Genomic DNA, 27,749 nt, shown 5'->3' on the forward strand with positions numbered 1-27,749 from the left:
CAATACCCTCCCTCGAGATAATGGTGTGTATAACCATTAACGTGACTCTGATACTATGATAAGTTTCATGGGCTTCCAACTTAAAATCAATTGGCAATTAGTAGAATGGCCCAAGTCCCTTATATATTACTCAAGTCTCTTTCATATTTCCGATGTGGGATCTTCTCTCCAATATAAACTCAAACAAGAAATCAGTGTAACTTCCGAAATCAACAAAGATTTGTGGGGCATTTCCATGAATTATGATGTTGTGGTATGTTCGGACAAGACAAATGCGTCTTTCAGCTTGTTAGTGTCTTTATCTACCCACATGGGCTCCCTGATTCTCTGATCTTCGGCAGCATCCGCTTAAATACTTAACTATGGTTTAGGGACCATTTAGTTCTAATATATATATATATATATATATAATCTATTGAGAGGACTACATAAATGTAGCATTTTACGACGTTGTAACGAAACTTCAATCCTCTGGGACTAGTGGCCGCCATATAGTACAAGAATCAAGCGATCGAGATGGGGGGTGGGGGGTGTAATCAAATGTGCAATTTATCAGGAATCATTTTAGAAAACTTTTATCCACGTACGCTACCACTTGTTCAACTTCATCATTCCTCGATTTAATGATGAGATCTTTCCAAAATCTTCAATATTCCTTTTTAGGGGTTTATATGGATTGGATGCTCGGTGTGGCAGCCAGTCATGAAAGTCTATTGGAGCTTAACAGAATACATATACACAAACTTATTTTCTCTAAATCTAAGGTTCTCAAACATTCCATTTTTTATGTAACATTTATGCAGATATAGAAATATAAATATTGTGAAGTAGTCTCTTCATATACAACTCATAGAACTCTAGACTCTGTTATATTAGGGAAATTTTTGGCTCACTAGATGGAAGCTATACATTTTTACTATTTATTTAAATTGTGAACTCTTTTAAACTGGTAGAGTTTGGCTGACCCGTGACATAGAAAGCTTTTGGATCACCATCCAATCTGTTTTCAAAAACAGTGTGGTGCACGTATTGTTGTCGGCAGATTATAACCATTATCCTCAAGATATAGTGTGTACTTGTTTGCATAGAGTTATACTATTATCATCGAGGGTTCTCTTAAGCATTAAATTATTCTCCTAATTTATCGATGGATTCAAATGACTTTTGGACTTAGCCAGAGATCTCAATTGATTTGTCCACCTCTAGTCCTTTTGTTTGATTCTAATGATAAACTTTTTCAAGGAAAAACATAAACATCAGCCAAAAGTAACTTTACTAAACAATATTCTAATATGTTTTATAATAAGTTGTTTTAACTAAAAACATAAGGATTCAAAAATAATTTGTTAAGAATATATATTAGTCTAATAAACATTATAGAAATATAAAAATAATGTACACTTAAAACAATAATTCTTGTAAATTATAATATGAAACAAGACAAGCGGCAGGAGCCACATCCCACCTTTTTATCAAAGCTACCTCCTCGTTAAACAAAAAGACACGGAAAAATCAGCAGTTTCGTTTTCGTACTACACGACACAATATAGGCCCTTAAATTTTCTCCAAAGAACACTCTCCAAGCTCGTATCATACAAACCCATGCTAATCTTTATCTCTTCTTATGCGAATCTCGATTGGATACAGACCTGAGTTTGTTTTTTGCTTTTCTATAACAAGTAAAACATTACGTCGAATAAAAAAACTTTTAAGTGAAAAGATAATAATTTATGGAAAAACTATCAAAGAGCAGGCCTATAAAACTCACAAACCTAACTCATGAACAAGATGGATGGAGTATCTGCTATGAGAAGCCAAAATATAATGGAGCTGTTAAGATAGTTAATAGTAGTGTTATAAGAGAAAGATAGTTACGAGCCTTGTCTCTAATATGTGTATTATTGTCATGTGTGGCGAATAGAAGAAAAAAAACGCATTGGTTAAGAATGTTTTTTGAAAAAATGAAGTCTTAAAAAAAACTCCTTGCCGCCTTGCCGGGTCACTAACACTAAGTCATGGTGTCTTAATTGCGAAAGGAGGTCGATGTTATCGTTTGGCGAGCTGTTGGCAGCATTGGTAAATCTCGTTTATAGGCTACCGGCAGTTAGGAGAATATGCAGTTTTGAGTGTTAATTTTTTTTTTTTTAAGTTGAGTGTTAATATTTCCATTTAGAATATATTCTACTTATTTTTTTTTTATTAACCTGGGGGTATCCCAGGCCATGGATAGACTCTCTTTCCGGGTATTCAAATGGGCCGAAAGCAATAGCCCATATTCATGTTAGGTGTCTAGGAAGAATGTGATTTAGTTTTCGCATAGCAGGTAGATCGAACTTGAAACGTGTTTGCGTCACAAACCTTTCTTCTTACCACTTGACCACAATCTCCCGGACTATGGGTGTGATTGGTAGTGGCTGTGAGTGCTCTCTACAGCCTCATTTCTTTCTAGAGCACTACATCTACACCAATCTTGATTTCTATTTTTTTTTAAGTTCACAGCCTTTTTATAAAATCCACAGCACTTCTTTGAAATTATGTATTTACAATTTCTCTGCAGAGACAAAAACCTACAGCCCATATTTAAAGACTTTTAAAAATTAAAAATTTAAAGCCAAAGCAATAAAAACCACAGCAATATTTCTACAGTCAAAAAATGAAATCACAGCAGTTACCAATCAACCCCTATTTATATATATATATATTCTAGTTGACAAAAAGAAGTTGACGTCTTACTGCCATAATGTAGTTACAGTAATCCGTTTTTGGTATGTTATTTTGTTTAGAATTTTGTGATGCTCTGTTTCCGTTTAGAGTAGGTAATCTATTCCTCGAGTATCTTTGTGAACTTCATCATGCTTTTAATGAGCTTCTAATAACACAAGTTTCAGTGAAAATCAAAAATAATAATAAGGTAATATGAAATTATCTGTTAAACTGTTTTACATATGTATGAAAATCCTTGAAAATCAATATATTATGTACAAAGGGAGTAAATTCCTGTTATGTGTTGTGTGTAGCGCTATTATCAAAACAATTAAAAACTTTGTCAATGCAATTAAGATTTTTGTTAACCAAATTGTGTATCAAAACAAAAACAAAAACTTTGTCAATGCAATTAAGATTTTTATCTCTCGCCTTGTAGAACTTTTTTCCTTTTCCCGGGACCTGGTGGCCAATTTTGTCACCACAAAAGAGAGTTTGGAGTCGAATTTTTCTCATATTCGATAATTTGCAGAGGTGGTACAGCCAAAGCCAAGTGGTTCTTGGCACATTCTCGTGCAGAAGTTAAAAGGTATTGTAAACAACAAAACATAGTAAGTATTACATTATACTAGATGATTGACATGTGATTTGCGCAGTTGTAAAGAAACTTTCAAGTCTGGGAAAACATGTCGTTGCATTAGTAATCCCAAAAAAGGATTTCTTTTATAAATAACTCAAACATACATTATTTGATGTTTGTCTCCAAAAACGGCTTCAAATAAAAACCTCATATTTTTTATATTTATATTAAAGTTTTTGATTTCTTTTATAAATAACTCAAACATACATTAAAATATCAAAATAGTATTAATTCATAATATGTTACACTCTAATGTAAAATTACTTCATAATAACAAAACTGCACAGTTTTTATTTTGTATTAAATTTGCTTAGTGTAGTATTGTCGCCATGTAAAATTTGCCTTTAATGTTGTATAATATTTCTTCTGTTTTATATCTTTATAAGATTCTATAACTTTTCTTTTAATTAATTTATTCATTTAATTTTATATGTAAAAGTAAAAATTCTGAAAATATATGTAAAAGAAATGAATGATATAATACTATAAGACTAGAGTTTATGGGTGATATGATTAAAATACAAAGAAGGATGGAATCTCAAATTTGATGTTAAGAATAATGACTTTCACTATTCAAAATCTTTTCAAAAAAAATTAGAGTGGGGTAAAACCTCAAAAACAAAGTTTTGAAGTTTTTTTTTTTGGGAAACGCTCTTAACAACATAAAATGCGAGAGAGGTTAAGAAATTAATTGTGTTTTTAAGAATCCTAATAAATATGTAAGTTTCGGGAATCTTAATCTCTATAATATTATTTGAGAAGTCAGTTTTCTACGTGTCGCTCTCACATTAATTCTAACAACGGTTATTTACAATGGTATCTTTAATGAATCAAATATATATAATTGTCATTATTAAATATACTATTTTTTTCTTTTTCCTTATTTTATTTAGGTTTCTTTTTTTCAGATAACACTATAATAAATAACATTTATAAAATTTAAAAACGAAAATAGTTTTATATATAATTTGATTTATAAAAAGGAAAGTTCACAAAATAATCTTCTTTTCAAAAGATAATCTTAACCAAAATAAAATATTATTTAAAAGTAATAAGTATTTTATTTAAATCAATATATTTCTCAAATTATAACAAAATATTATTTATATAACAAAAACTAAGATATCTTCAATGAAAAATAAAATATTTTTGTTTTATTTTTTTTCTTTTCTTTAAGTTTCCTTTTTAAATTTTCCGAATAACATATATAATAAAAAGACATTTATAAAAATTAAAACGGAAAATTATTTATATATAATGTGGTTTCAAAAATAAAGTTTACAACGATATTTAAGCAAATAAATAATTTTCAGTTTTAAAATTTTTCGGTTGTGTGTTTATGTAAATTTATATCGATCATCACTTTATTTTTTTCTAATTTTATTTTTGAACATTAACATATACCAAATTATTACAAAATCAAAAATATACTTATATATCTAAGATGAAGAACCAAATAAATATACAATTAATCAATCTAGGTGAATTAGATTAAAAATAGTTGTATTTTAATTTAAAGGAATATATGTAACACACTCTATACACATAAAATGAATAACTCGAACCAATCCAAATTCTTTCATCAAAAATTAAAATTTAACTAAGAATATATTATTGTTTATAGTAATATTTTGTATAAATATAAATTATAGAACGACTTAACATATCAATAAATAACTTTAAATCAATAAATCTATGTAACTTTAAATCGATCAACCATTTAGTTTATTTTTACTATTTAATTCTCTAAACAACATATATCAAATTATACACAATCTTACTAAATATATTTACAACCTAAGAAAAGAATCAAATTAAATGAAAATAAAAATAATCAAAATTTTAATCTATAGAACAAAAATATTATGGTTGATTCTAAAAAATTATTTTATCTAATATATCCAAATAATTACCAAACAGATGAGATATTATATATACAAAATCATATGTAAATTAAAATAACATAATATTATTTAAAACTCATTTATATATTAATTAAAATATAACTAAAATTATTTAAAATAAAAATAAAATATTAATAAATTGCTATAATATATTTACTTTTGAAATCTTTATATCCGTGCATGAGCACGGAAAAATCGAGTTATTTTGAGTCCTCTGATCATATCCTCTTAGAATATTTCCTTTCCAATTTAGCCATTAAATCTGAAAATCAAATTTTAATTTGGAACATATTGCTCACCTAACAAAGATTAGAAAATAATTTCGACAATCACGTTTTCCTCTTAATATTCTGCTATTAAATTAAATCATTATTAACCAAAGATAGATTTTTTAACATCTTGCTATAAGTCTTAAAGTGGTAGTTCCCAAAAATCCAGATATGGTATCTACATCTACCATTTCTTATTTTGTTACCATATTTTATAAAGAATAAAATCCCAAATTACATAAAAGATATCAAAGGAAATTTCGTGGAAGCTGCCTCGTGTGGACCCAAAATACAAAACTAATCAGTATTTATAAACACACAACATAAGAACCAGCAAAGCAAAAAACATATTCGTTACTCAGAGTATATATACATTTTTTGAATAAGTGTAGAAATGGCGGGGATCGTTGAACAGTGGTCAGCGGCGGAGAATGGGAACGCAAACATGACAGCGAAAGGATCAAGCAGAGAGCTGAGACATGGAGGAAGAACAGCTCACAACATGTCTTCTTCTTCGTTGAGGAAGAAGTCTGACATCAGAGTGATCCAAAAGGTTCCATACAAAGGTCTTAAAGATTTTCTCTCTAACCTTCAAGAAGTCATTCTCGGCACGAAGCTGGCTATTCTTTTTCCGGCCATACCTGCCGCAATTATTGGCACATATTGCGGCTTCAGTCAGGTTAGATTTGTTTGCATGATTATCGATTAGATGAAGAGATTAAGGCATAAGGCCCAACTCTTCATCTGTTAAACAAAAAAAAAAAACATTGCCAAACAGAGTAGCATTCAAAACAGTCCTTCAGTTTTTTTACGTGTAGGAATAAAAATATGAAATACTATCAGTTACAATTATTTTTGACTATGTGACAAAACATCAAACAATTAATTTAGTTCAAACAATCCATTCTCCAAAAATGTAAGGAATTAATGAGGTAATCGTGATTAATTTTTAATATATATATGGCATTATTCGCGTGAATATTTAAATTATTACTAGCCACTAAATTAGGTATCCAGTGGAAGAATTTAATTGATTGGATCTGCAATCATTAACGTTTTGAGATTAATGATTTGGTATGTAATGTGCAACGTAATTGATAAAGAGTATTTACGGTAACAATTGCACGTACTTAACATTATGCTAAATTGCGAATGTTTACAGCCGTGGATATTTGGACTGAGCATGTTAGGACTCACACCTTTGGCTGAGCGAGTCAGCTTTCTAACAGAGTAAGTACTTCATTCATCCTCATCCAAGTACTTAATTCTTATCCTATATATCCATTTACTTATTTTATTTATTTGAATTCTTCACGTTACGATTTTCTTTTCGATCAAGACAAGACTTAGCCAACTGTCTATGCCTCTATGGAATGAAATCGAATCTATCCATCTGTAGATAAAAAAATCACGTTAAATCAAATATTTTATGTCAAGATTTAACCCGCTGCAACTTTGTCAGTGCTTTTATTTGAATTTGAGGACTGTTACGAATCTCATTCTAGTTAGGTCGAATCGAACATACATTTGTTCGTTTATTACTTTGCTTTTTGAAATAAATGGACCAATATTCTTTCGGAATTCGTCATCGCATTATTGGGTATCAGTCACAGACCGGATACAATTATTTCTCACTCATGTGTAGACTTGACAGCATAGTACAAAGCTTTATCCTTTTTATATTTAACTAGTTTAGTATCTCGAAACATTTTTATATAAATGTATTTCTTGGTGATTTAGAATTTTTATTCATGTGGTTATAAGTCTACATTAACATCTCTCGTGCTTCCCATGCAGGCAGCTAGCTTTCTACACCGGTCCTACATGTAACGTCTTCTTTACCAACTATATATTTTTTTCAATTACAAACAGTAATTAACTTATTTTATCAGTAGAAACTCAATTATTTTGTGTTTTATATAAACTGCAGTGGGTGGCTTATTGAACGCAACTTGTGGAAACGCTACCGAGTTGATAATCGCGATTCTTGCATTGACCAACAACAAAGTCGCAGTGGTAAAATACTCGCTGCTAGGTTCCATTTTGTCGAACCTTCTATTGGTTCTTGGGACTTCGCTCTTCTGTGGTGGAATTGCTAATCTCCGAAGGGAGCAACGGTTTGACCGGGTATAGCCTCTCCCTATGTACTCTGATTATATCAGAAGTCAAAACTAATATTACAGTATTTCTTTTATTTTTAACATAACTTAACCGAAACTGTAATAGGTTTGGTTCAATTAGTCTTACCCGGTATAGTTAGGGTTTACTTAAGTTTTTTTTTCGTAAAAGAAAAATAAGAAATCAAAGGGTTTACTTAAGTTTTTGCTTGATAAACAATCAAATATTTATAGCTAAATTTAAGTAATGGACGTGAGGAACCAAGTGAACTGATTGTGTGATGTTTTTTTTATTGTTGCAGAAACAAGCCGATGTGAACTTCTTCTTACTCCTAATGGGACTGTTGTGTCACTTGCTGCCAATGTTGTTCGGATACGTTGCAAACGGAGAGACTCCGGCTGGTTTGATTGCAGACATGTCACTGAATCTGTCACGAGCCAGCAGTATTGTTATGTTGATCGCTTACATCGCATATCTCGTTTTCCAGCTTTGGACTCACCGCCAATTGTTTGACGCACAAGATGAGGTACACAAATATATACACATAAGCTAAGACTAGAGAAGGGAGTTTAATTTTTCATGTTATAACAAATCTTTAAAACGAACTTTGGTTCAGGATGATCAGTATGATGACAATGTCGCTGAGGAAGAGACCGCCGTAATTAGCTTTTGGAGTGGATTTGCATGGTTGGTTGGGATGACTCTTGTCATCGCATTGCTATCAGAGTATGTTGTGGCCACCATTGAGGTAACTTTTGTTAAGTCTCAATGTCTCATGATGTTCAATGAATGAACCAGTTCATAACTTTTAACAAGAATTGGTAGACTGTTTTGAGTCTTGATGATCATATAAATATACATATGAATAAACTTAACTATTGGTTTATCCTTGGTTAGAACGCATCGGAATCATGGGGTCTGTCAGTGAGTTTCATAAGTATTATATTGCTTCCTATTGTTGGAAACGCTGCTGAACATGCTGGAGCCATCATTTTCGCTTTCAAGAACAAGCTTGTGAGTTCTAATTTCTCTTCAAAGAAACTTGTGGATTAACCAAAATAATGATGCATGCAATGCATGAACTCATTTTTAACGAAAATAATTTTGCAGGACATATCTTTGGGAGTTGCGTTAGGATCTGCAACTCAGATTGGTTTATTCGTCGTCCCATTGACCGTTATCGTGGCATGGATTCTAGGAATTAATATGGATCTCAATTTCAGTCTTCTTGAAACCGGTTCTCTTGCTCTTTCCATTATCATCACAGCCTTCACATTACAGGTTACAAAGATTATCAATCCATTTATACAAATCAACGGATGATTCAAAACTTCAAGCATCAATAATTAAATATTGTGTTATTTTTTTGTGGTTATTCAGGATGGGACTTCTCACTACATGAAGGGATTGGTTCTCTTGCTTTGTTATATCATCATTGCCATTTGTTTCTTTGTTGACAAACTTCCTCAGAGTGAGTTAAATTCCATAATACATTCACGTTAGTAGTTAGATTGACATTAATAATAGGAGTCCTTAATAATAATAAGATAGCACAAAATTAATGTAATCATTGTTTTTTCAGAACAACCAAATGCTATTCACTTGGGACATCAACTGATGAACAATGTTGCCGCTGCAAACGGCGAAGGCGTTTTCTCATCTTAAATTTTGCCTAATGTCTTGATTCATTTTCAAAAATTGGAAAACAACTTGTCGAAGAGATTCAGTGTGTTGTGGGTCTTGATGAAGATAAGTTTGGAGAAAATTCATTTTTGGGTTTTCAGTGGACTATTCTCTATGTATGCTTTATGTTCCATTTTCATTCTTAAGTTCTCTATTCTATGATTAATCATTTTTCTGAGCAGTTAATTATGAAATTATGAATAATTGGGTTATCAAGGTTCTACTTCTTTCTATTGAGCATCAATGAAACATGTCAAACCTCTTTTTAGGTTAAACCCCAAATAATAAGCTAATGGGCCTCATATATATTCACCATAGGAACCTCAGGCCGAGGGTCCTGAGAGGAGTTTGAATCACACTGTATACGAAGCTGCTTCATTGGTCTGTCCATTCAAATACCAAACGTCCGATCAGTCATCGCCGATGTGCATCCAACGGTTCATATTTAAATCCAGTGCCTGGGACCTACATCAGTTACATTACATCTATACCCTCCCATACAACGCTCCATCTCCTTAAAGAAACAGAGAACCTGACAAAAAAAAAAAAAACAGAATAGTGGCAGTTTCGTGAATATACGACAAAATCAATTTCTCCTTCTTCTTCTTCTTAGTGAGGAACTCTCTCTATTCTTGGAGATGCGAAGCCGCGAGAAAGCTAAAGGCATATCGGGTTTGATCAGCTCTTGAATTACGTTAGCTGTTCACGGTGATAGGTTAACTGATTTTGCTGTCAGTCTGCTTAATGCTGTATCACATTGTTGAAATTTCGAAGGAGTATTGACAACACAACCACAAAGAGTTTAGTGTCAGCAACAACGAGATGTGTTGAGCTGCGTAAGAGCGCAGTTGACAAGTTCTTGGACTCTGAGAACAACAAATCAGATTCTGATTAGTACTTCTTTTTTTTTTAGTGCTTTCTGCGTTGTGAATTTTGAATATGATTGTACTCGTATTAAGTGTTTTGAATACGATTGGAAAAACTCTCTCTAGGTCGTCTCTCGACATGGCCTTGAGACACATGGTACTGATTCTTGTTCCTTTTAGTTGTAACTTGCAAGTTCTTGTTAATTTCTCACCAAACAACAAATGTTTTTTTTATCGTTGTACAGAACATAAAGCATAGCAGTTCAGGGAATCTAAGGGTAGCCCTACAAGTAATGCTCCAACAAACTCTATGGAGAAGAACGAGTCATCTTCTTGATAACCATAACATGTACTATGCTGTCCAATTAATGAAATATCTGTTAACTTTGCTGCAACACTTTTGCTTTAGCACAAATCCATTAGTATCATTAAAGAGTTGGCAGAGAAAAAATCAACTAAATCATTAAAGAGTTTGGCAACAACAAAAATAAAATCATTAAAGAGTTTGGCAAAATTATTTAATAAGAATCACTAATTAATAATCTCGCTGATTTATAAGTTCAAGTGGCTTAGTTTATTTAACAGTATGGCATTGAAAAATCTGAAATAGCATTTGTGAAAAAAATGAAAATGCACTTAAAACTATATACATGTTTATGCTGATGAATAATTTTATAGAAGTTTAATAATTGTAACATTATAAAAGTATATAATAGATATTTAATTTTTAGATATGTCTTAGTACTAAAAATCTTCAACATGGCATTCCTACAAGTTAGTGGTACGCACATCTTCTGCATATCCCACAAGTTGAATCATATGTTATCTATATGACAACCAAACTCCCACATAAGATTGACCTAACAACATTATAAAAATGTACATTTATTTCATATTTTGTATAGTTAGTTTTGTTTAAAGCCATAAAAATCAAGAATAGCCAACAGAAAATAGGATCTATGAATTCTACCTCTCACCAAAACACCTTTAAACCCATTTTAATATTACAACTCTTAAAACTTATCATCTTTTGTGAGGTTTTTGACTTTCCCTCTTTGTTCTAAGGCATTCTTGTAACAATGGAGAAGGATAACAGCAACAAGAAGAGTCTCTCTGAACAACTCAAGCACACGAATTCCCCGGTGTTCTCTACGGCCATTTTCGCCTTCATAATGCTGCTTGTTGTGGTGGGAACAATACTCTCAAACATGTCATTAGAGTCAACTTTCTTCTGGACTTCACCAACTTCTGAGATGATCACAATGGAGAGGAAGCCATTGGCTCCTCCTAAGAACAGTACAAGCAGATACAGGATGGCTTGGCTTCGTTCTCATCTCGGAGAATTTGAGGTTTTCAAGTCAACTAACCTTTCAGAGAAGTTTCACCAAAGGGTGCTTGAGTCTTTAAATGATGAATGTGAGGTTAGATTCTTCATGACATGGTTTTCACCAGCAGATTATTTCGGCAAGAGAGAGCTTCTAGCTGTAGAAAGCGTCTTTAAATCTCATCCTCAAGGCTGCTTGATGATTGTATCAGGATCCATGGACTCTCCACAAGGAGATACCATCATTAAACCGCTACGTGATCTTGGTTACAAGGTGTCTGCAGCCACGCCAGACCTTTCCACGCTGCTAGAGAACACACCGGCCAAAACTTGGTTTCAAGAAATGAAAAGCTGCAAAAGAGATCCAGGGAGGATACCGTTATCTCAGAATCTTTCAAACCTTGCAAGGCTAGCGATTCTATACAAGTACGGAGGTGTGTACCTGGACACAGACTTCATCGTCACTAGAAGCTTCAAAGGGGTGCAGAACTCAATAGGAGCGCAAACAGTGGTGGAAGGAGATTCAAAGAATTGGACAAGACTGAACAATGCGGTTCTTGTCTTCGAGAAAGAACACCCTCTTGTTTACAGCTTCATGGAAGAGTTTGCTACCACTTTTGATGGGAACAGATGGGGACACAATGGTCCTTACTTGGTAAGCAGGGTAGTGAAGAGAGCACAAGAGACGATAGGTAACAGTTGCACAGTATTGCAACCAGTAGCGTTCTATCCATTTAATTGGATAGACATTCAAAGACTGTTTCAGACGCCAAGGAGCAGCAATGAGACTACATTACTCAAAGCTGATCTGATCAAGCTGAACAGAATAAGCTATGGGCTGCATCTGTGGAACAAGATCACCAAAAAGCTTAAGATAGAAAAAGGCAGTGCCATAGACATCATTATTTCAGACCATTGTGTTGTTTGCAGAGGAATCCAAAGATGAAGAGAATCAAATCAATGTCTAGGACTCTTAACTCTAATCTTGATTGTCTAATTTTGTGTAAGATTTTGTCCTAAGCCCTAAATGGTAAACTCTTTTTCACTTCATAGTCAAATAAATGATGTTTGATATCTTACACTCAACTTTCTTGTGACACACGTATCACAACCTCAATACTCCACATTGAACTCTCTTTGTCTTGATGCCTATATATGTGTTGTGTGATTGATGAAGGCTAGAAACAGATAAGTTTTAACCAACATTAAAACATATATTATACAAAATATATATGAAGAGAAAAGGAAACAGCTATACACAAGTTTCCTTTTCTCTATTATTGTTTGGGATTTAGGGTTTTTCCTTTTTTAGAATTTGGAGTCACTAAAAAAGTAAAATTTCCAAAATTTCTGTAAACGTGGCACCAAGTGATTGGCTAAGAGATATATAAACTTACTTGTGTCCTAAGGCAAATCTAACTCCTACTTCTACTAGGACCTTTGCGTTCTCGGTGTCCTATACAAAAACAACTTTGTTATATTGAATTAATTTTCAAAACCGCCAATCACAGATAGAATCTTACTCCGTCTTGAGTTAGGAACTAATCAACATACAACTTTCTATATAAACTAAACCACCTAAGGTGCATCTGCAACGAAGAAACTCTTGTTCTGTCTTCAGAAGATTAAGATGGGATCAAAGAAGTTAGCGATGTTGGTTATCTTTGCGGTTTTTGCTTTATTAAATCTCCTCTACATGGAATCTCCAACATGTACTCTCTCTGACGATAAACCACCGTTCAAACCAAACGTTCCTCTTCCCGGAACCACTGTCCCTATGAGTACTGGTAGTAGCAGTGTCTCTGTTGTGGTCTCAGATCAGCAAGAAAAAGAGGAGATAGATCCGTTGTTACCTCCTCCCAAAGCTACCAAGAGCGAGAGAATCAGCTGGTTCAGGAGAAACCTGCCTGAGCTGGAGATACTTAAGTCAACAACCAAGAGCAAGAGGTTCCACGGAAGAGTTTTAGAGCTGTACAACAACAACTGCTCAGCTCAGTTCTTTATGGTTTGGCTATCTCCTGCAAAGTCCTTTGGACCAAGAGAGATGTTAGCTGTTGACACCCTCTTCACCACAAACCCTAATGCTTGCTTGGTGATCTTATCCAACTCCTTAGACTCAACAAGAGGATACACCATCCTTAAGCCTTTACTTGACCAAGGCTTCAACCTCGTAGCTGCGACCTTAGACATCCCGTTCTTAGTCAAGAACACTCCAGCAGAAGCTTGGTTGAAAAAGCTAAAGAGTGGTAAGATGGATCCTGGCTCCATCCCTTTGTTCATGCACCTCTCTGACTTGACAAGACTCGCCGTGCTCTACAAGTACGGAGGAGTCTATCTAGACACAGACATCATCTTCCTCAACTCCGTGACTGGACTGAGAAACGCAATAGGTGCACAGAGTTTGGATCCGGAAACCAAGAGATGGACAAGACTAAACAATGCGGTGATGGTCTTTGACATCTACCATCCTCTTATGAGGGAGTTTTTGCAAGAATACTCCACAACTTTTGATGGGAACAGATGGGGATACAACAGTCCTTACCTAGTCTCTAGAGTTATCCAGAGGTTAGGACACAAACCTGAGTACAACCTAACAATCTTCCCACCGGATGGTTTCTATCCAGTGAACTGGCTTAAGATCCCAAGGCTGTTCAAGAAACCCACAACGACAGGAGAAGTAAAATGGGTAGAGAAGACGGTACAGGACATGACAAAAGGAAGTTACATGATACATCTGTGGAATAAGGTTACAAGGAAGATGAAGATTGAAGAAGGAAGCGTCATGCATAAACTCATCTCCACACACTGCACAGTCTGTGGAAACATTACAGACTCTCACACTTGAAGATTCAAACAGAGAGACAAAGATTCACTCTTATGTAATAAAGTAGAGATTCTCGTTAGTGTGATTATTGTTTTTTTTTTTTTTATCTTTCAATGTCTCTTAATAAAACAAAGTTAAGACTCAATCACTCATATTACAGAAACATTATCAATGAAAACAAGAAAGCAGATTTTTTCATAGAAAGAGGAGATGTTTAACAACAAGAAAGAGCAGCAGCATCTTCTACTCAAATAAAATTACAGTGACTGACAAGAAGTGAAGAAAGACTCTAGTTGGAGAAGAGGGACTCGTCGATGTCAATCTTGATCTTCTCGTCGTTCTCAAACTTATCCTTCCTCGGTGGTGCAGGAGGGACTGGTACTCTCTGCGGCCCTCTTCCTTTATCCTTGTTCCGTGGCCTCGCCTGCTCACACAAACATTCAAAAACCCAACATTCGAGTTCTCTCAATGTGACTTAACGGAATCGAAAGTTTGTTACTTACATTCCCGAAGGAGTGATTGAAACGCTTTCCTCTCGCTGTTTTGCGGTCGCCTCGGCCACAGTACACTGAAATTCGAAAGCTTTTACGCCGTTAAACGAGTCAAGAGAGAATAAAGGAGCGAGCTTTGTTTTGAGCTGGTTTACCAAGTGGAATTGAGCTGGATGATGACGAAGCGGAGAGAGACAGCTGCTGAGTGAAGCAAGGGAGAGAGACGCCGACGGTTTCCGAGTGAGATGATGATAGCCTCGAAGATGATGCGACGGTGACTCGCGGAGGAGCTCCGATTAGCAGCGACGCCATCGTCTGTGTGTGTTTTTGAGGAAAGATAAGGTTTGAAGAAATGGTAGGCTTTTTCGTTATCCGAACTTGTTTTTAAGACTTCATTTTTTTGGGCTTGAATTCTAATTGGGCTTTGTAAAAGCCCAAGTCCATTCTAAAACCCTACATGCGCTTGTCACGTGTTAATCGTTCTTCTTCCTCTTCTGCTTCTTCGCCTTCGTAGCTTCTTGACGTCACCAAATCGCTAACCCTTTTTGATGTTCGAACTCTCGGACACATACACTTCGGTAAGAATCATCACACCCCCCCCTCCATTGATTTTGGATTCTGAATAATCACACCTCTTTTGTAATCCTCTCACCTCGTGTTTATCTGATCTGTGATTTTGAATAGGGTTCTCACTAATCCCAATCGCATAACTATATTCGGTAAACGCTCTCTCTTTTTTCCCTAAAGAAACTTGCTTTAGCCAAAAAGATTTGATTTTTTTAATTTACTAATGAACTATAGATTCTTGCTTAAACTGTTAATTGAGCAGTTCGTTCAGAATATTGATGTTTCTCTTTTGTAACAATCTTCAGTATATTTGAGATGGGAGATAAAGAGGAGTTCGATGAGGGTGAGATTGAGTACACTAGCTACGCAGGCGAGCATCACTTGCCTTTGATTATGTCTCTCGTGGATCAAGAACTCAGCGAGCCTTACTCCATCTTCACTTACCGCTACTTCGTCTACCTCTGGCCTCAGCTCTGCTTCCTGGTATTAACAATACTCTCTTTAGTTCTTGTTTTAATGGATTGAGTGATGAGTAGCTTCTTTTTTTCTGGTTAAGGCCTTTCACAAAGGTAAATGCATAGGAACCGTAGTGTGTAAGATGGGGGAGCATAGGCAGAGTTACAGAGGGTACATCGCCATGTTGGTTGTCATCAAACCGTATCGTGGTCGAGGCTTAGGTAATTTTTGTCTCTAGCTACCGATTGTGATTGATCCACTGCAAAGTAATGCCTCTCTTAAGTTTGGATGTTGCTGTGCTAACCCTTTTTTTTATTGTGCTTTTACAGCCACAGAGCTTGTAACAAGATCAATAAAAGTGATGATGGAATCTGGCTGTGAAGAGGTATCTGCTTGCTCTTTCCAAGTTTCATTCCTCTCTTAAGAACTTGAGATATTTTTTGTAGCTCGAGTGAGAACCTTACCTGGTAGTAGGATTATAGATAAGATCCCACATATTAGTATTGCTAAAGTTAAAACGGTACCATGTTTGTTTATGTTGTATATGTGTTTCCTTAGCTGTTATATTAGTAGTAAGTCAACATTTAAAAAAAAAGGACTTCTTGATGGCATTTGCTCTTGCACAGCGCCTTTTGATTACAAGATGAGAACATGTTTGTGTGATTACACGTTATAAATTTAATGAACCTGTGTGTGACTGAAGGTAACGTTGGAGGCAGAAGTGTCAAACAAAGGAGCGTTGGCTCTATATGGGAGACTCGGGTTCATAAAAGCCAAACGGCTACACCACTATTACTTGAATGGGATGGATGCTTTTCGGCTTAAGCTTTTGTTCCCAAGGCCTCATGTTCCTCAAATGGTTTCCGAGGATCAAACCGAGCCGGAGCATGAGATTTTCCCAAGGCCTCGTGACTGAAATGACATGATGACCAAACCCGATCACTTCCTTTTCATAGTTTCAACCTTGAGGCCATGGAAAAGAAGATGTTGTATTGCTTCTCTGTATTCCAGATAGTGAACATAACCTAGACTATCTTCTGTTTCATATTAAGGAATTACCAAAGTTTTGTTCAGGACAACAACAAAAAAAACTTGTTTATTTTTTCGAACAATATGCAATCATTAAAACTGGTGGTCATATTTTGGATAGAAAAATTATAATTGCATATTATATATTGTCTCTTTTATATTTATTTTAGTAACTCTAAAAAACTAAGATATCTTTAAGTGGGATAAAAATACATTATTGAATCATTGAATTGAAAAATGTTATGGAAATGAATTTCATTGCATTTGACATTTGACATTTCTATCAACACGGATAATTACCGAGTTTTAAAAATAACTAGATTTTGAAATTATATAATTTATCAATTAGTTTATTTTAGATTTTATGATTTTTATATACATTATTAAGTTACAAATTGTATTATATCAAAGAAGGAAATGATTTTTGTTTAAAATTATATAATTTATCAATTAGTTTATTTGAGATTTTATGCACATTTTTATGTTACAACGTCATTTTAATATTTTGTGTATATTTTATAAGAGTTACATTTGTTAAGTTGGTGAGACAAAAAATTTACTTAAAATAGATATGTAGGGTTGTAAACAATTTTTATTAGTATTTTTGTACACGACCCAGATCCGTGGTCAAACCAGTAAATTCAATGATTTATGTATAGTCCGGTTCGGATTTAGTTAAAACGTCATAAATAAAAATCTTATAAATAAAAACTCAAAAGCCCATGATAATGGTTAATCAGATAAAAACCTATATAAATCTGATAATATTTCTTTAGGAAAAATGATATAATTTTTAATAGTATATAAATTTGAATAAACTATTTAATTTGTGATTCTTTAATTTATACTATTAAAAGAGAATCATATTAAAAACTAAACAAATATTCTGTGTGACCTAAATATACTAATCAAAACTCGAATAATTTCATATTCTCTAAATTTATATTTATATATATATATATATATATATATGTGTGTATACAAATTTAATGTTTTACGGGTGTATATAAGGTACAGGAGTTTAAGACATGAGGTTAGAATTATTAAAATATATTCATTCAATAATGAATAGAATGGTATGTGACCTAATATAGTTATAGAAAATAACCAATCTATTCACAATACAAAAAACATATCTCATAATTCTCTTACGTTTAAAAAAGACATATCTCATGTGTCTTTTTGTTTTTAAGGCTTCTCACTTCATGTGTCACATAATTATTGCGTTTTATACCATACATAATAAACTCAAGTTAAAAAAAAAATAGAACAATTGGTCTATTCATGGTTATATGATATAGTATATGATTATACATATCAATTAAAAAACTGTTTTTCATTTGCGAATTTTAATTTAACTACCTAAATTATTGTTTATATAAAATGCAAAATCCATGAAATTTCTCAATTACTTAGAATGTCCACAAGATTTTTTAAAAACGTATGTTAATTTCTATAATATTATTTATATTTTAACTTGGCTATATTTTTGCTAAATATGAAATAAAACATGTGAAGTTATTGATGAATAGGTCCAACAACATTTTACAGTAAATTTTTAGAATGATTTTGTTTTAATAGTATTGATAAATCTTTACAAAGCACATAATTACCGCTTACTGATTTCTTGACCATTTTTATCAATATGGATAATTACTAATTTTTAATATACTAAATCTTTATAAAGCGCATAATTGCCGTCTATCAATTGATTCGACATTTCTATCAAAACGCATCTTTGAGTTTGATTAATGCCACAACAATAACACTTGCAGAAATTATTAAGCTACGTATACAGTCGACAGGTACCATCTCTGAAAAGAAGTCCATGTTAGCGGATTTCATGTGTACAAATAGTCCATCTTCAACTAGTATAAAGTCGCGTGGCCCAGGACCAGAATAAATTAAAGACGATTCACCTCTGGCCACATAGTTATAACTATTTGACGACCCACTCCCTAACCAGCGTTACTAACTTCACCCTACGTCAAGGGTCCCGCTCAACTTCGCAGCAAACGAAGATCACTCGCATTCACATTCGCATTCACATTGTCATTGTCCTACATACATTCGTCACATCTTTTTTCTTCTTAGTTCTGAACAAACGATTATTTGCTATTAGAAGAGACATTTTCCCAAAGCTCTTTATTTTTTAAAATACAATAACAATAAAAAAAAGTCAGATTGAAAGTACAGGAATGGTCAGTGGATTCAAACGAGAATATTAGTTAATAATTCACATATATGTACATATAGTTAGTTTTTGTCCAATGTACATGTGAAACCAGAGCATATGATAAGGGTAACGATTGAGTAGTGTTATGAACACATGCCATATTTAATAAGAGAGACAAGAATGGTCCTCTGATCCCATTCTTTCAAAGTGTCTGATCAAAGAGAAAGAGTGAGAAGTAAATAATGGCACGTGACTCGGACCATGAAGCCACGTGCGATCTCTTCCCCACACCCATGTGCCCCACGTATAATGACCGGCTCCCTCGGTCCAACTTGTCCATGTTCCCATTTTATTTCCCAATTAAGTAAAAGTTTCAAAAACTAAAATTTCTTTTTTTTACTAAATAGTTTTAGATAAACAAATACTATGTAATATTATCACGGTTTGATTGTAGGTTTTGATATTTGATCCAAAAAAAAGATTGTAGGTTTTGATATAAGAATAGTTAACTTTAGTCTGAAGTATATATATATAAAAGGTCATATTTAATACTTAGTTGAGCTTGAAAGAATACGACATTTAGTCTTATTTCATAAGCCGCACCAGAAATGTTAAAGAATATATATACTGCTAAAACGTAACCATTAATTAAATCAATTTAGAGTTGAATAAAAGCATTATTCATTTTTAACATTAGGTAACAACAAAATGCATCATAAGATTTGTTATGTGATACTAAAACAGTAATAAAGCCAAGTAAAAAGAAGAGAAGACGATACATTTCTTTTAGCCTATTGTTTTCACAATACCAAATTAAGAAATCACACGCTACTATATTATCGACCTAAGGAGTGAAAACATACAAAACCCCAAAGAAAAAAAATTAAGAGCTTTAACACGCATGCAAAGGGGATGTGTAAAAAGTACACTATTTTCGTGACTTTTACTCGCTCCCGTATACGTACACAAAACACAAAAGAAGAACAAATAATTTATAATAAAACTCCACAAAAGCATCAAACCCTGCAGGCTAGATTTCTCAAAGGCGGTGGTGTAAAGCGGCGACCGGAGCATGCGCAGCTGCTGCAGCTGGAACCGGTGATTTACATTGGTAACACTTAGCAAAGAGACCAAAAGTGTCGACTTGACGAACAAAGTTGGTTACACTAGCCCATCCACCGAACCCGAAACCAACTATTAGAACCCATATCACCACGAAAGCGTTTAACACGTACATCGCCGTCCAGCTAGGTAAGAAGAACGGTGGCTTCTCCGCCGCATTCTACAAGAAAAATCCAAATCCAAATATTAAAAATCAAGAACCAGTGAAGAGAGAGATGATGATGATTAAGTGTATGAGTTTGTGGGTATTGTCGTATAGTTATGGACGAAAATCCAAAGCTTTGTTGACCCATGACAAAGAGAGAGATATGATTTGTCATACTCAGACTCTCACTTTAGATTAATGTTAGGCAGAGAGTCACTATTGTACAGCTTCCTTTTCATGTCTGATTATGACTCTTACCTATTCTCCTATCCTTATTTTCCTCACAATTTATTCCTTTTCTAACTTTAATTTTCCTACTGTTAATATAATATACACGAGTTTGATAAAAGTAGGAAAAAAACAAAAACAATTCATAGTCAATTACTAATTCTAACCTAACCAGAAAATACGAGTTTGGATTTTAACTTTTTATAAAAAAGTATAATTAAAAAATGAGCTTGAAGGACGCCAGCAAGGAATGCGGGTGATGAATGATGATCATATCTTCCGTAAGATACGGAACACATAACCCCATCTATCTTCAGACAAAGACATTCATGCCCTCCAACGACAATAATCTATTCACAACCCTACCACAACTACATAGTTGATCGCTATTTAATATTTTGCTCCACCGATCGTTTATTTTATTTTAATAATTACGAGTATAATTGGATAACACATTGTAAAAGCATTTACCTGACGAGCGGAGGCAGATCGGTAAGTGAGCATGTGAGCGAGGGAGGGGATGATATACACGGTGAAGCTAACCAGAAGAGCACCCACAGCTGAATTGATTGGACCGAAGAACGGAAAGATAATAGCTAGGAACCATATCGGTATAACCACAGGCAATCTAGCTAAAGCCCTCAAGCAAATGCTCTTTGTGTCATGCATCCCTATCACTTTCTCCCACACAAAGTAGAGCGGGGTACAAGCAAATCCGAACGTTATAAACTGCATGAACATATTACAATAACTTAGTTAACCTGATCATGATCTAAATTTACTAAATTAGAAAGAAATATAAAGGTGTGTTATTATATATCATACCTGGTGAATGAGCATGAGGATAACGGCAGCGTCACGCCATCGGTTCTTGGGGAGAAGAGAGAACGCGTTGGAGTGGTCGAGAAGTGCGTCTCCGAAGGCCCAGTAAACGGCGGAAGCTGACGGAATCGTCAGTGTGAAAACGTATAACGTCGCCATCAAGTAAATGTACTTAAACTTTTGTGGTTTCCACATTGCATGCATGATCTCACTGCATAATTAAATTTACCGTTAATAATATATATGATATATGTATAATTGATCTTAAATTATCGGATAAGTAAAGGCATAAAAGGGTGTATTTGACATTTCAGAGAGGGGTACTATTACTAGTAGAAGTGCTTAAGTGGCATTCAATAGTGTAGGGTAGGAATATTAATTATTATAGTTCCATAGAATCTTATTTATTAAAAGTTAGATAACATATTATTACTACTTTAAGGATAGAAAAATAATAATGATAATCGTGATGACTGTAATAATAGTTACACCTTATTTGCCGGCAAAAGCTGCAATAGAAGCGGCGAAGAAACGATACAGCACTCAGAATTTAATATTATTTCACCAATTTTATCATATAATTTTCCTGCTATTTGAGCTTTTAACTTAAATAGCTATTCATTGTCAAAAAAAAAAAACTTAAATAGTTATTCAACTATACGTGATACGTCTGACAGGATTTGATGATTTTTTCTAATTATCTATAAGAAAATTGATAAATTAATTAGTAATCATTAAGAAATGAGAAGAAATAAACTTACACAGTAACCGCGTGACCACCAAAGGTATACAAGATATTGGTAGCTCCGGTAAAATAAAGCACTAGCTTCGTTGGACCTGTGTGCTTCACACCTTCCGTCTAAAAAATTCAAAATTAACAATTAAAAACAAATCTTAAAGAGTGATTAGACTGAGAGAATATTAAGAAAATGCTAAAATTGCCTAGTTTTAGAAGAAAAATATATACAAATTTGGGTTTAGATGCACAGAATAATTCAATTCCTTTTCCCTAGCCATAAAGAGAAATGCGAATATTTTTTCCTTTTAATGAATATATTTTTTTCTTTTTTATGAAGGCATATACTGTCACTTCATTGCAAAGCATAAAATTATGAAAACGACAATGTAATAATCTATATTGTTATATTTTCTAAGAAATCTAAATAGGTTGCACAAAAAAAAAAAATCTAAATACATAAATAATTATTATAATTTATACCTGGCCGTGGATAATGGAGGCGATGGCTAAGTACCAGGCGGTGTAAGTGGTCATACCCAAGCCGAGGAATGACCAGATACGGTAGTTATGGAACGACGGTATAAACACAGTGGTTGCACAGCACGCGCCGAATATATAAGTCCATGTTCTCTTGTCCAAGTGATCGTTTATGTAATAAATGTTACTGCAACCAACCAATCATCATTTTATTATAATCATCCAATAATAATTAAAGAGAGAGAGAGAGATCATTAAAAGAGAGATTAAAGAGACCTGGCACAAGCAATGAGTTGGATTACAGATCCAAACAAGAGGAAAGTGCAATTAAATGCGAGTCCTATTGCTTTCCAGTATGAACCGAGTAGTCCATCAAGTACTTCGAACCACTGGTAGTATTTTATTAAGTACTAAGATTTAGTCAAAGTTAATAACCGATTAGTGAGTGATTGAGTTTTGTATTATAACCTGAATAACGTGGTTTTTGAAGCTTTTGCCTTCTTTCTCTTTACGAGCTCGGTACTCAACGTAGAGAACACTGATGAGATAAGCAGTCCAGCTTCCGAGTAAACCATAGAAGATCTGTAACACTATTCCTGACAACATCCCTAGCTGACTGAACGAGTAAGGCAACGTCAGAAGCACTTGGGCCACCTGAAAAAAAAATACATCTCTCCTGATGGTTCTTGAAAATCAAGATTTTTTTTTTTTTTTTGATCAAAGATTTTCTTGTTTTTATTTTCAATTTTTTTGAAGGGTTATTGAAGCTTGTACCTGGTTAGATGCGCAGCTGAACCAAGCGTCCCAGACCGAGCCACCGTGCCAGAGGAAGTTGCTTAGTGCAGAACCGCTAGAGGGGTCGTACTCGTCGGTTTTTCCGGTGTGGTTGCCGGTGATCTGTTCTCCTTCGTTGTCATTTCCGCTTGAGACTATCGCCTCTTCACCATGACTCACTCCCGCCGACATTTTTGCCTTTAGATCTGATGAAGGAATAAAAAATGTCTGAACACCTTATAGAAAGAAAAATCAAAACCCAAGTGAACACTAAACATAAGACACGGGAAGAAACAGAGTAGTAGTGAGAGAGATCTAAGACTTGGGAGACGAATATCAGTTAAAGCAGAGTGTAAAATGATTATTCTTTGTTCACGTTTTTCTCTTCTTTAGTGAGAAAGAGAGTGACTTACGTTATCTCTTTTAGAGAAGAGAAGAAGAAGGTGAGAAGGAATCAGAAGCAAACAAAGACCAAAACTGATAGGGTCCTTTAGTTCTCACTTGCTCTTTCTTTTAAATAAACAAATATCCACTCTCTCTATCTTTCTCTGACTTCAAGAAACAGAGCATGAACCCAGAAGATGGCAGCAGAGGAGAGAGAGAGAGAGAGAGAGTTATGGAAAGAAGGAGAAAGACTTTCTTTGATCAGAGCAAAAAAAGGAATGAAGTAGCTAAAATAACTATAAGATGCTTCGAACTTCACCCCCTCTCCTTTTTATATACTTACCAATATCTTCTCTTTTTATTTCTTTTATACTATTATTTTTATAAAAACATAAATAAATTAGGCTTCAAATGGTGACGATAATATCGAAAATAATATTATATATTATTTGATTTTTTAGTTTAAATAATTTTTAAATTTTTATTATTTGTGATAGATAAATAATTAGTTTATCACGTTTAGACATTATGTTTACTAAAATTTTGTAATTTTTATGTTTATAAACTTTATTTATATTTATATTTTTGGTTTATCAATATTATATTTTTATGTATTTATTTTATATAAAATATTATATTAAAATTATAAACTATTAATTATGAAAAACATATAACAAAATAATATATTTATTTTATGTTTAAGTGTTTATTTCAAATATAATATGTATTTTTATCTTATCCAGCTTATATTATTAATTTTAAGGAGCAATCAAGTTTCTGTAAGATACCTGATCATGGACCAAGGGCTTCATGTATTGAATGACGAGTATGCAAAATACTCATTACCAAATACTATTTGGGGACTAGGTTTTCTAGATCTCCATGATTTCAATATAGTATTTCTTGCAAAACAATTATGGAGACTAATTTATTACCCGGAATTTTTATTGGCACGTGTTTTAAAAAGAAGGTACTATAATCACACATCTGCTTTGGAAGATTGACGAACATACTCACCATCATATGGATCGCGTAGTATCATGGCAGCAAAATTGTTACTCATTATTGGTTTACGGAAAATGATTGGTACGGGTCGAGATACGAGGGTTTGAAGTGACTCTTGTGTTCCAGATTCAATGGCTCGACCACCTAGACCTGCCGACCACATTGTTTACAGACTACCTCAACTTCTTGTTCAGTTCTTTATTAGGAATGATACCAAAGAGTAGGATATACAGTTTTTATGAGAATTCTTTCACCCAGATGATATCCCTTTGATACTTGGGCTAAAAAATTCTTGCTTCGGATGGATATGTTTGGAACCACACAAAATCAGGAGTGTATTTAGTTAAAACCGGTTATGACTTACTCTGATCGACCAAGCTGAGTCTTACACGTGAAGGGATTGTAGAACCGAGTATCACGTGTCTTCAAAGCCATGTGTGGAAGTTAAAAGTCCCGAGTAAGATGAAACATTTCTTGTGGCAGGCTATCTCGGGCTGTGTGGCAACGATAGAGAGGCTCACTTATAAACACTTGGGCACCGATAGGAGTTGTTCTAGATGTGCTGGCCCAGTGGAGTCGATAATCATCTTCTTTTTGAATGCCCCCCAGCCCTGCAGGTTTGGGCATCATCGGACTATCTGTCTTTTCCGGATTACTTTCTAAGTACATCTATATACCAAAATATGAACTTTCTGTATTGGAAGAGAAAAGAGGTGGCTCTACTAAGACGACAATTCGATACCTTCCCATGGATTTGTTGGTATATTTGGAAGACGAGGAACGACAAACTCTTAATGGGAAAGTCGTATCCCTGATTGACACTCTCCAACACGCGTCTATTGAAGCAGAATGTTGGAGGAAGGCTAACGAAAAATGAGGAAGAAAATGAAGATCATGACGACCCTCCTACTACAGAGGTTGAGACAGTGCCTCCTTGGATACCTGAATCCTTACCTATCAAATTGATGCGTCATGGATCGATAATGGCAGTGTCAATGACTTAGGGTTGAGTCTTAAGGATCAAATGGGTTCTGAATATTTCGGATTACGGACGTGCATCAGGAGCCCCTCAGCTTTACATGCTGAGATGGAAGGTTTACTTTGGGAAGCCTCATATATGAGAGACACGAGGATAACCACGATACAGTTTGAGACGGACTGCTCGGACCTAGTGGACATAACTACAAACCCGATGGATTGGCCAATATTCGCGACATAGATCGAAGTGTTCCAGAGATTACAAGAGGATTTCGAGGATGTGAACATGTCTCGTATTCTTCGAAGTAGGAATGGTCAGGCGGACGCGTTAGCAAAATAAGCAAGGATCAGGGGCTTTATTTTTTCTCATATAGATCAGACCCGACCAAACGAAGATGTTCCTCGGAGAATCGGCTCGTCTGACCACCACTTGATCTAGCGTAAATGGACAGGTGACAAAAAAAAAAATGATAATTGACATATACAGTAGAACATCTATATATTAATACTCGATAAATTAATAATCTTTATAAATTAATAATTTTTTCGGTCTCAACTTGGTCCGGTTCAAAATTTGATACAAATCGATAAAATAATAAGATAATTTTTTTTTAGAAAATTCTATGTCAATATATAGTCCTATTAAAATTATAAATTAATAATTTATATGTATACATATTTTATATAAGTAAGAACATGTTATTATATTTTTTTGTTTTATATTCACAATTGAATTATTTTTATATTTTCTTAAAAATTAATATATTTTTGATGAGATTTAATAATATTATATCTAAAACCACATTTAAGTTATCTGCAATATATATATATATATATATATATATTATCCACCAAATAATAAAATAAAATAAATATAAATGTTAAATTTTAAAAATAACAATTAATGTCTATACATAAAAAAAATATTTTTTATCATAGAATAAATATATTTTAAAATAAAAAATCTAAATGAGAAAACTTTGTAAATTAATATATGTATAAATTGATAAAATTTCAAAATTTCAACATTATTAGTTTATAGAGGTTCTATTATAGCTGCAATTCAATCATGATTACTTATTTTCAAGTTTACAACTCACGCATATGATTTATTAGTATCTGAACATTTTATTCTCACAGGATAGAGTCATAAAATATGTCTTTAATTAATATATATATATATATATATATATAAACTATTTTCTAAATGTTATAAGTTAAAATATCAATATCATTATAAATAGTAAGAAAAAAGAATTCGTGGACTCGACGAGTATGCACTTATTTATTCGAGTGTGGCAATCTTTGTTTCTAAGTTTTGTAAGTAACTTGCTTCCTCAGCTGTTTAAAAAGTTGAAAACCGCTTGATCCCTCTCAGTTTTCTCATTATCTCTAATTATATAGCCCGATCGATAGTACTGAAATGTTGGATAGATTATTGTATAAATGTTCCCATTCTTAAGCAACGGTATAATTATTTGTAAACAGCGAAATTTGACTAATTCTTGGAACTTTAGAAAATCAACAACTCTCTCGATCCATGAAATTTAATCAACTTGCAGATTTTTTAAACAATATAGATAGAGCCTATGTCAATGTGTATACAGAGTGAATTTATGTAAAAGCGGCAATGTTGCAGGTCTTCTTTAATTTGGTGCAGAAACTACAGATTTTACCCAAGGACATGCTTGTTTTTGCTTCTGTTTCACGCAAAATTAATGTAAATTTATACTTTTACTGGTTAATGAAAAACAAGTATTGAGTTGGTTTCCAAGAAACGCAAATTTAAATTGTATTATATTATAGCATTTCCAGTTTCATCTCCATTTTGAAATAAATGTATCTGGATGGTTGTTGTTTTCACCTTTAATAACTAACATTATTACTCTATTTCTGTTAACTTTTGTATTTACAAAATTATGTTTCTATTATATTTTAATCATTGAACAAAATAACAAAAATAGATAGAAAATATGAAAATGATCAAATCTCGTTGAAGAAAATAAAATAAAATGAAAATGATCA

The 27,749-nt window shown here is 33.6% G+C and overlaps 6 protein-coding genes across 6 annotated transcripts; 4 read left to right on the forward strand and 2 right to left on the reverse strand.

The window, feature by feature from the left end:
- Positions 1 to 5,843: 5,843 nt before the first annotated feature.
- LOC106429353 (vacuolar cation/proton exchanger 1) lies at positions 5,844 to 9,498 on the forward strand. Its single transcript, XM_013870103.3, has 10 exons — positions 5,844 to 6,195; positions 6,679 to 6,746; positions 7,314 to 7,342; positions 7,447 to 7,643; positions 7,936 to 8,160; positions 8,251 to 8,382; positions 8,532 to 8,648; positions 8,745 to 8,915; positions 9,015 to 9,105; positions 9,217 to 9,498. The coding sequence occupies exons 1-10, from the start codon at positions 5,911 to 5,913 to the stop codon at positions 9,297 to 9,299; spliced, it is 1,398 nt and encodes a 465-aa protein (XP_013725557.1). The 5' UTR covers positions 5,844 to 5,910; the 3' UTR covers positions 9,300 to 9,498.
- A 237-nt stretch (positions 9,499 to 9,735) lies between these two features.
- On the forward strand, positions 9,736 to 12,488 carry LOC111205128 (lactosylceramide 4-alpha-galactosyltransferase-like). The gene has a single exon (XM_022700537.2). It carries the CDS (start codon positions 11,263 to 11,265, stop codon positions 12,451 to 12,453), a length of 1,191 nt encoding a protein of 396 aa, XP_022556258.1. The 5' UTR covers positions 9,736 to 11,262; the 3' UTR covers positions 12,454 to 12,488.
- A 598-nt stretch (positions 12,489 to 13,086) lies between these two features.
- BNAC04G07180D (uncharacterized protein At4g19900) lies at positions 13,087 to 14,647 on the forward strand. Its single transcript, XM_013870076.3, has one exon. The coding sequence runs from the start codon at positions 13,138 to 13,140 to the stop codon at positions 14,350 to 14,352; it is 1,215 nt and encodes a 404-aa protein (XP_013725530.1). The 5' UTR covers positions 13,087 to 13,137; the 3' UTR covers positions 14,353 to 14,647.
- LOC106429318 (30S ribosomal protein S31, chloroplastic) lies at positions 14,504 to 15,210 on the reverse strand. The gene is made up of 3 exons (XM_013870069.3): positions 14,978 to 15,210; positions 14,835 to 14,899; positions 14,504 to 14,755 (listed from the first exon to the last, which is right to left on the reverse strand). The coding sequence occupies exons 1-3, from the start codon at positions 15,132 to 15,134 to the stop codon at positions 14,621 to 14,623; spliced, it is 357 nt and encodes a 118-aa protein (XP_013725523.1). The 5' UTR covers positions 15,135 to 15,210; the 3' UTR covers positions 14,504 to 14,620.
- A 99-nt stretch (positions 15,211 to 15,309) lies between these two features.
- Positions 15,310 to 17,016, forward strand: LOC106429322 (N-alpha-acetyltransferase MAK3). The gene is made up of 6 exons (XM_013870072.3): positions 15,310 to 15,400; positions 15,507 to 15,541; positions 15,695 to 15,872; positions 15,946 to 16,066; positions 16,175 to 16,230; positions 16,549 to 17,016. The coding sequence occupies exons 3-6, from the start codon at positions 15,705 to 15,707 to the stop codon at positions 16,759 to 16,761; spliced, it is 558 nt and encodes a 185-aa protein (XP_013725526.1). The 5' UTR covers positions 15,310 to 15,400; positions 15,507 to 15,541; positions 15,695 to 15,704; the 3' UTR covers positions 16,762 to 17,016.
- Positions 17,017 to 19,807: 2,791 nt separating this feature from the next.
- LOC106429352 (auxin transporter protein 1) lies at positions 19,808 to 24,073 on the reverse strand. Its single transcript, XM_013870102.3, has 9 exons — positions 23,771 to 24,073; positions 23,358 to 23,563; positions 23,052 to 23,237; positions 22,860 to 22,972; positions 22,587 to 22,770; positions 22,129 to 22,226; positions 21,371 to 21,578; positions 21,017 to 21,274; positions 19,808 to 20,332 (listed from the first exon to the last, which is right to left on the reverse strand). Exons 2-9 carry the CDS (start codon positions 23,547 to 23,549, stop codon positions 20,090 to 20,092), a joined length of 1,482 nt encoding a protein of 493 aa, XP_013725556.1. The 5' UTR covers positions 23,550 to 23,563; positions 23,771 to 24,073; the 3' UTR covers positions 19,808 to 20,089.
- Between the last annotated feature and the right edge of the window lie 3,676 nt (positions 24,074 to 27,749).

The sequence above is a fragment of the Brassica napus genome, chromosome C4 (genome assembly GCF_020379485.1).
Source record: "Brassica napus cultivar Da-Ae chromosome C4, Da-Ae, whole genome shotgun sequence".
Taxonomy (NCBI): Eukaryota; Viridiplantae; Streptophyta; class Magnoliopsida; order Brassicales; family Brassicaceae; genus Brassica; species Brassica napus.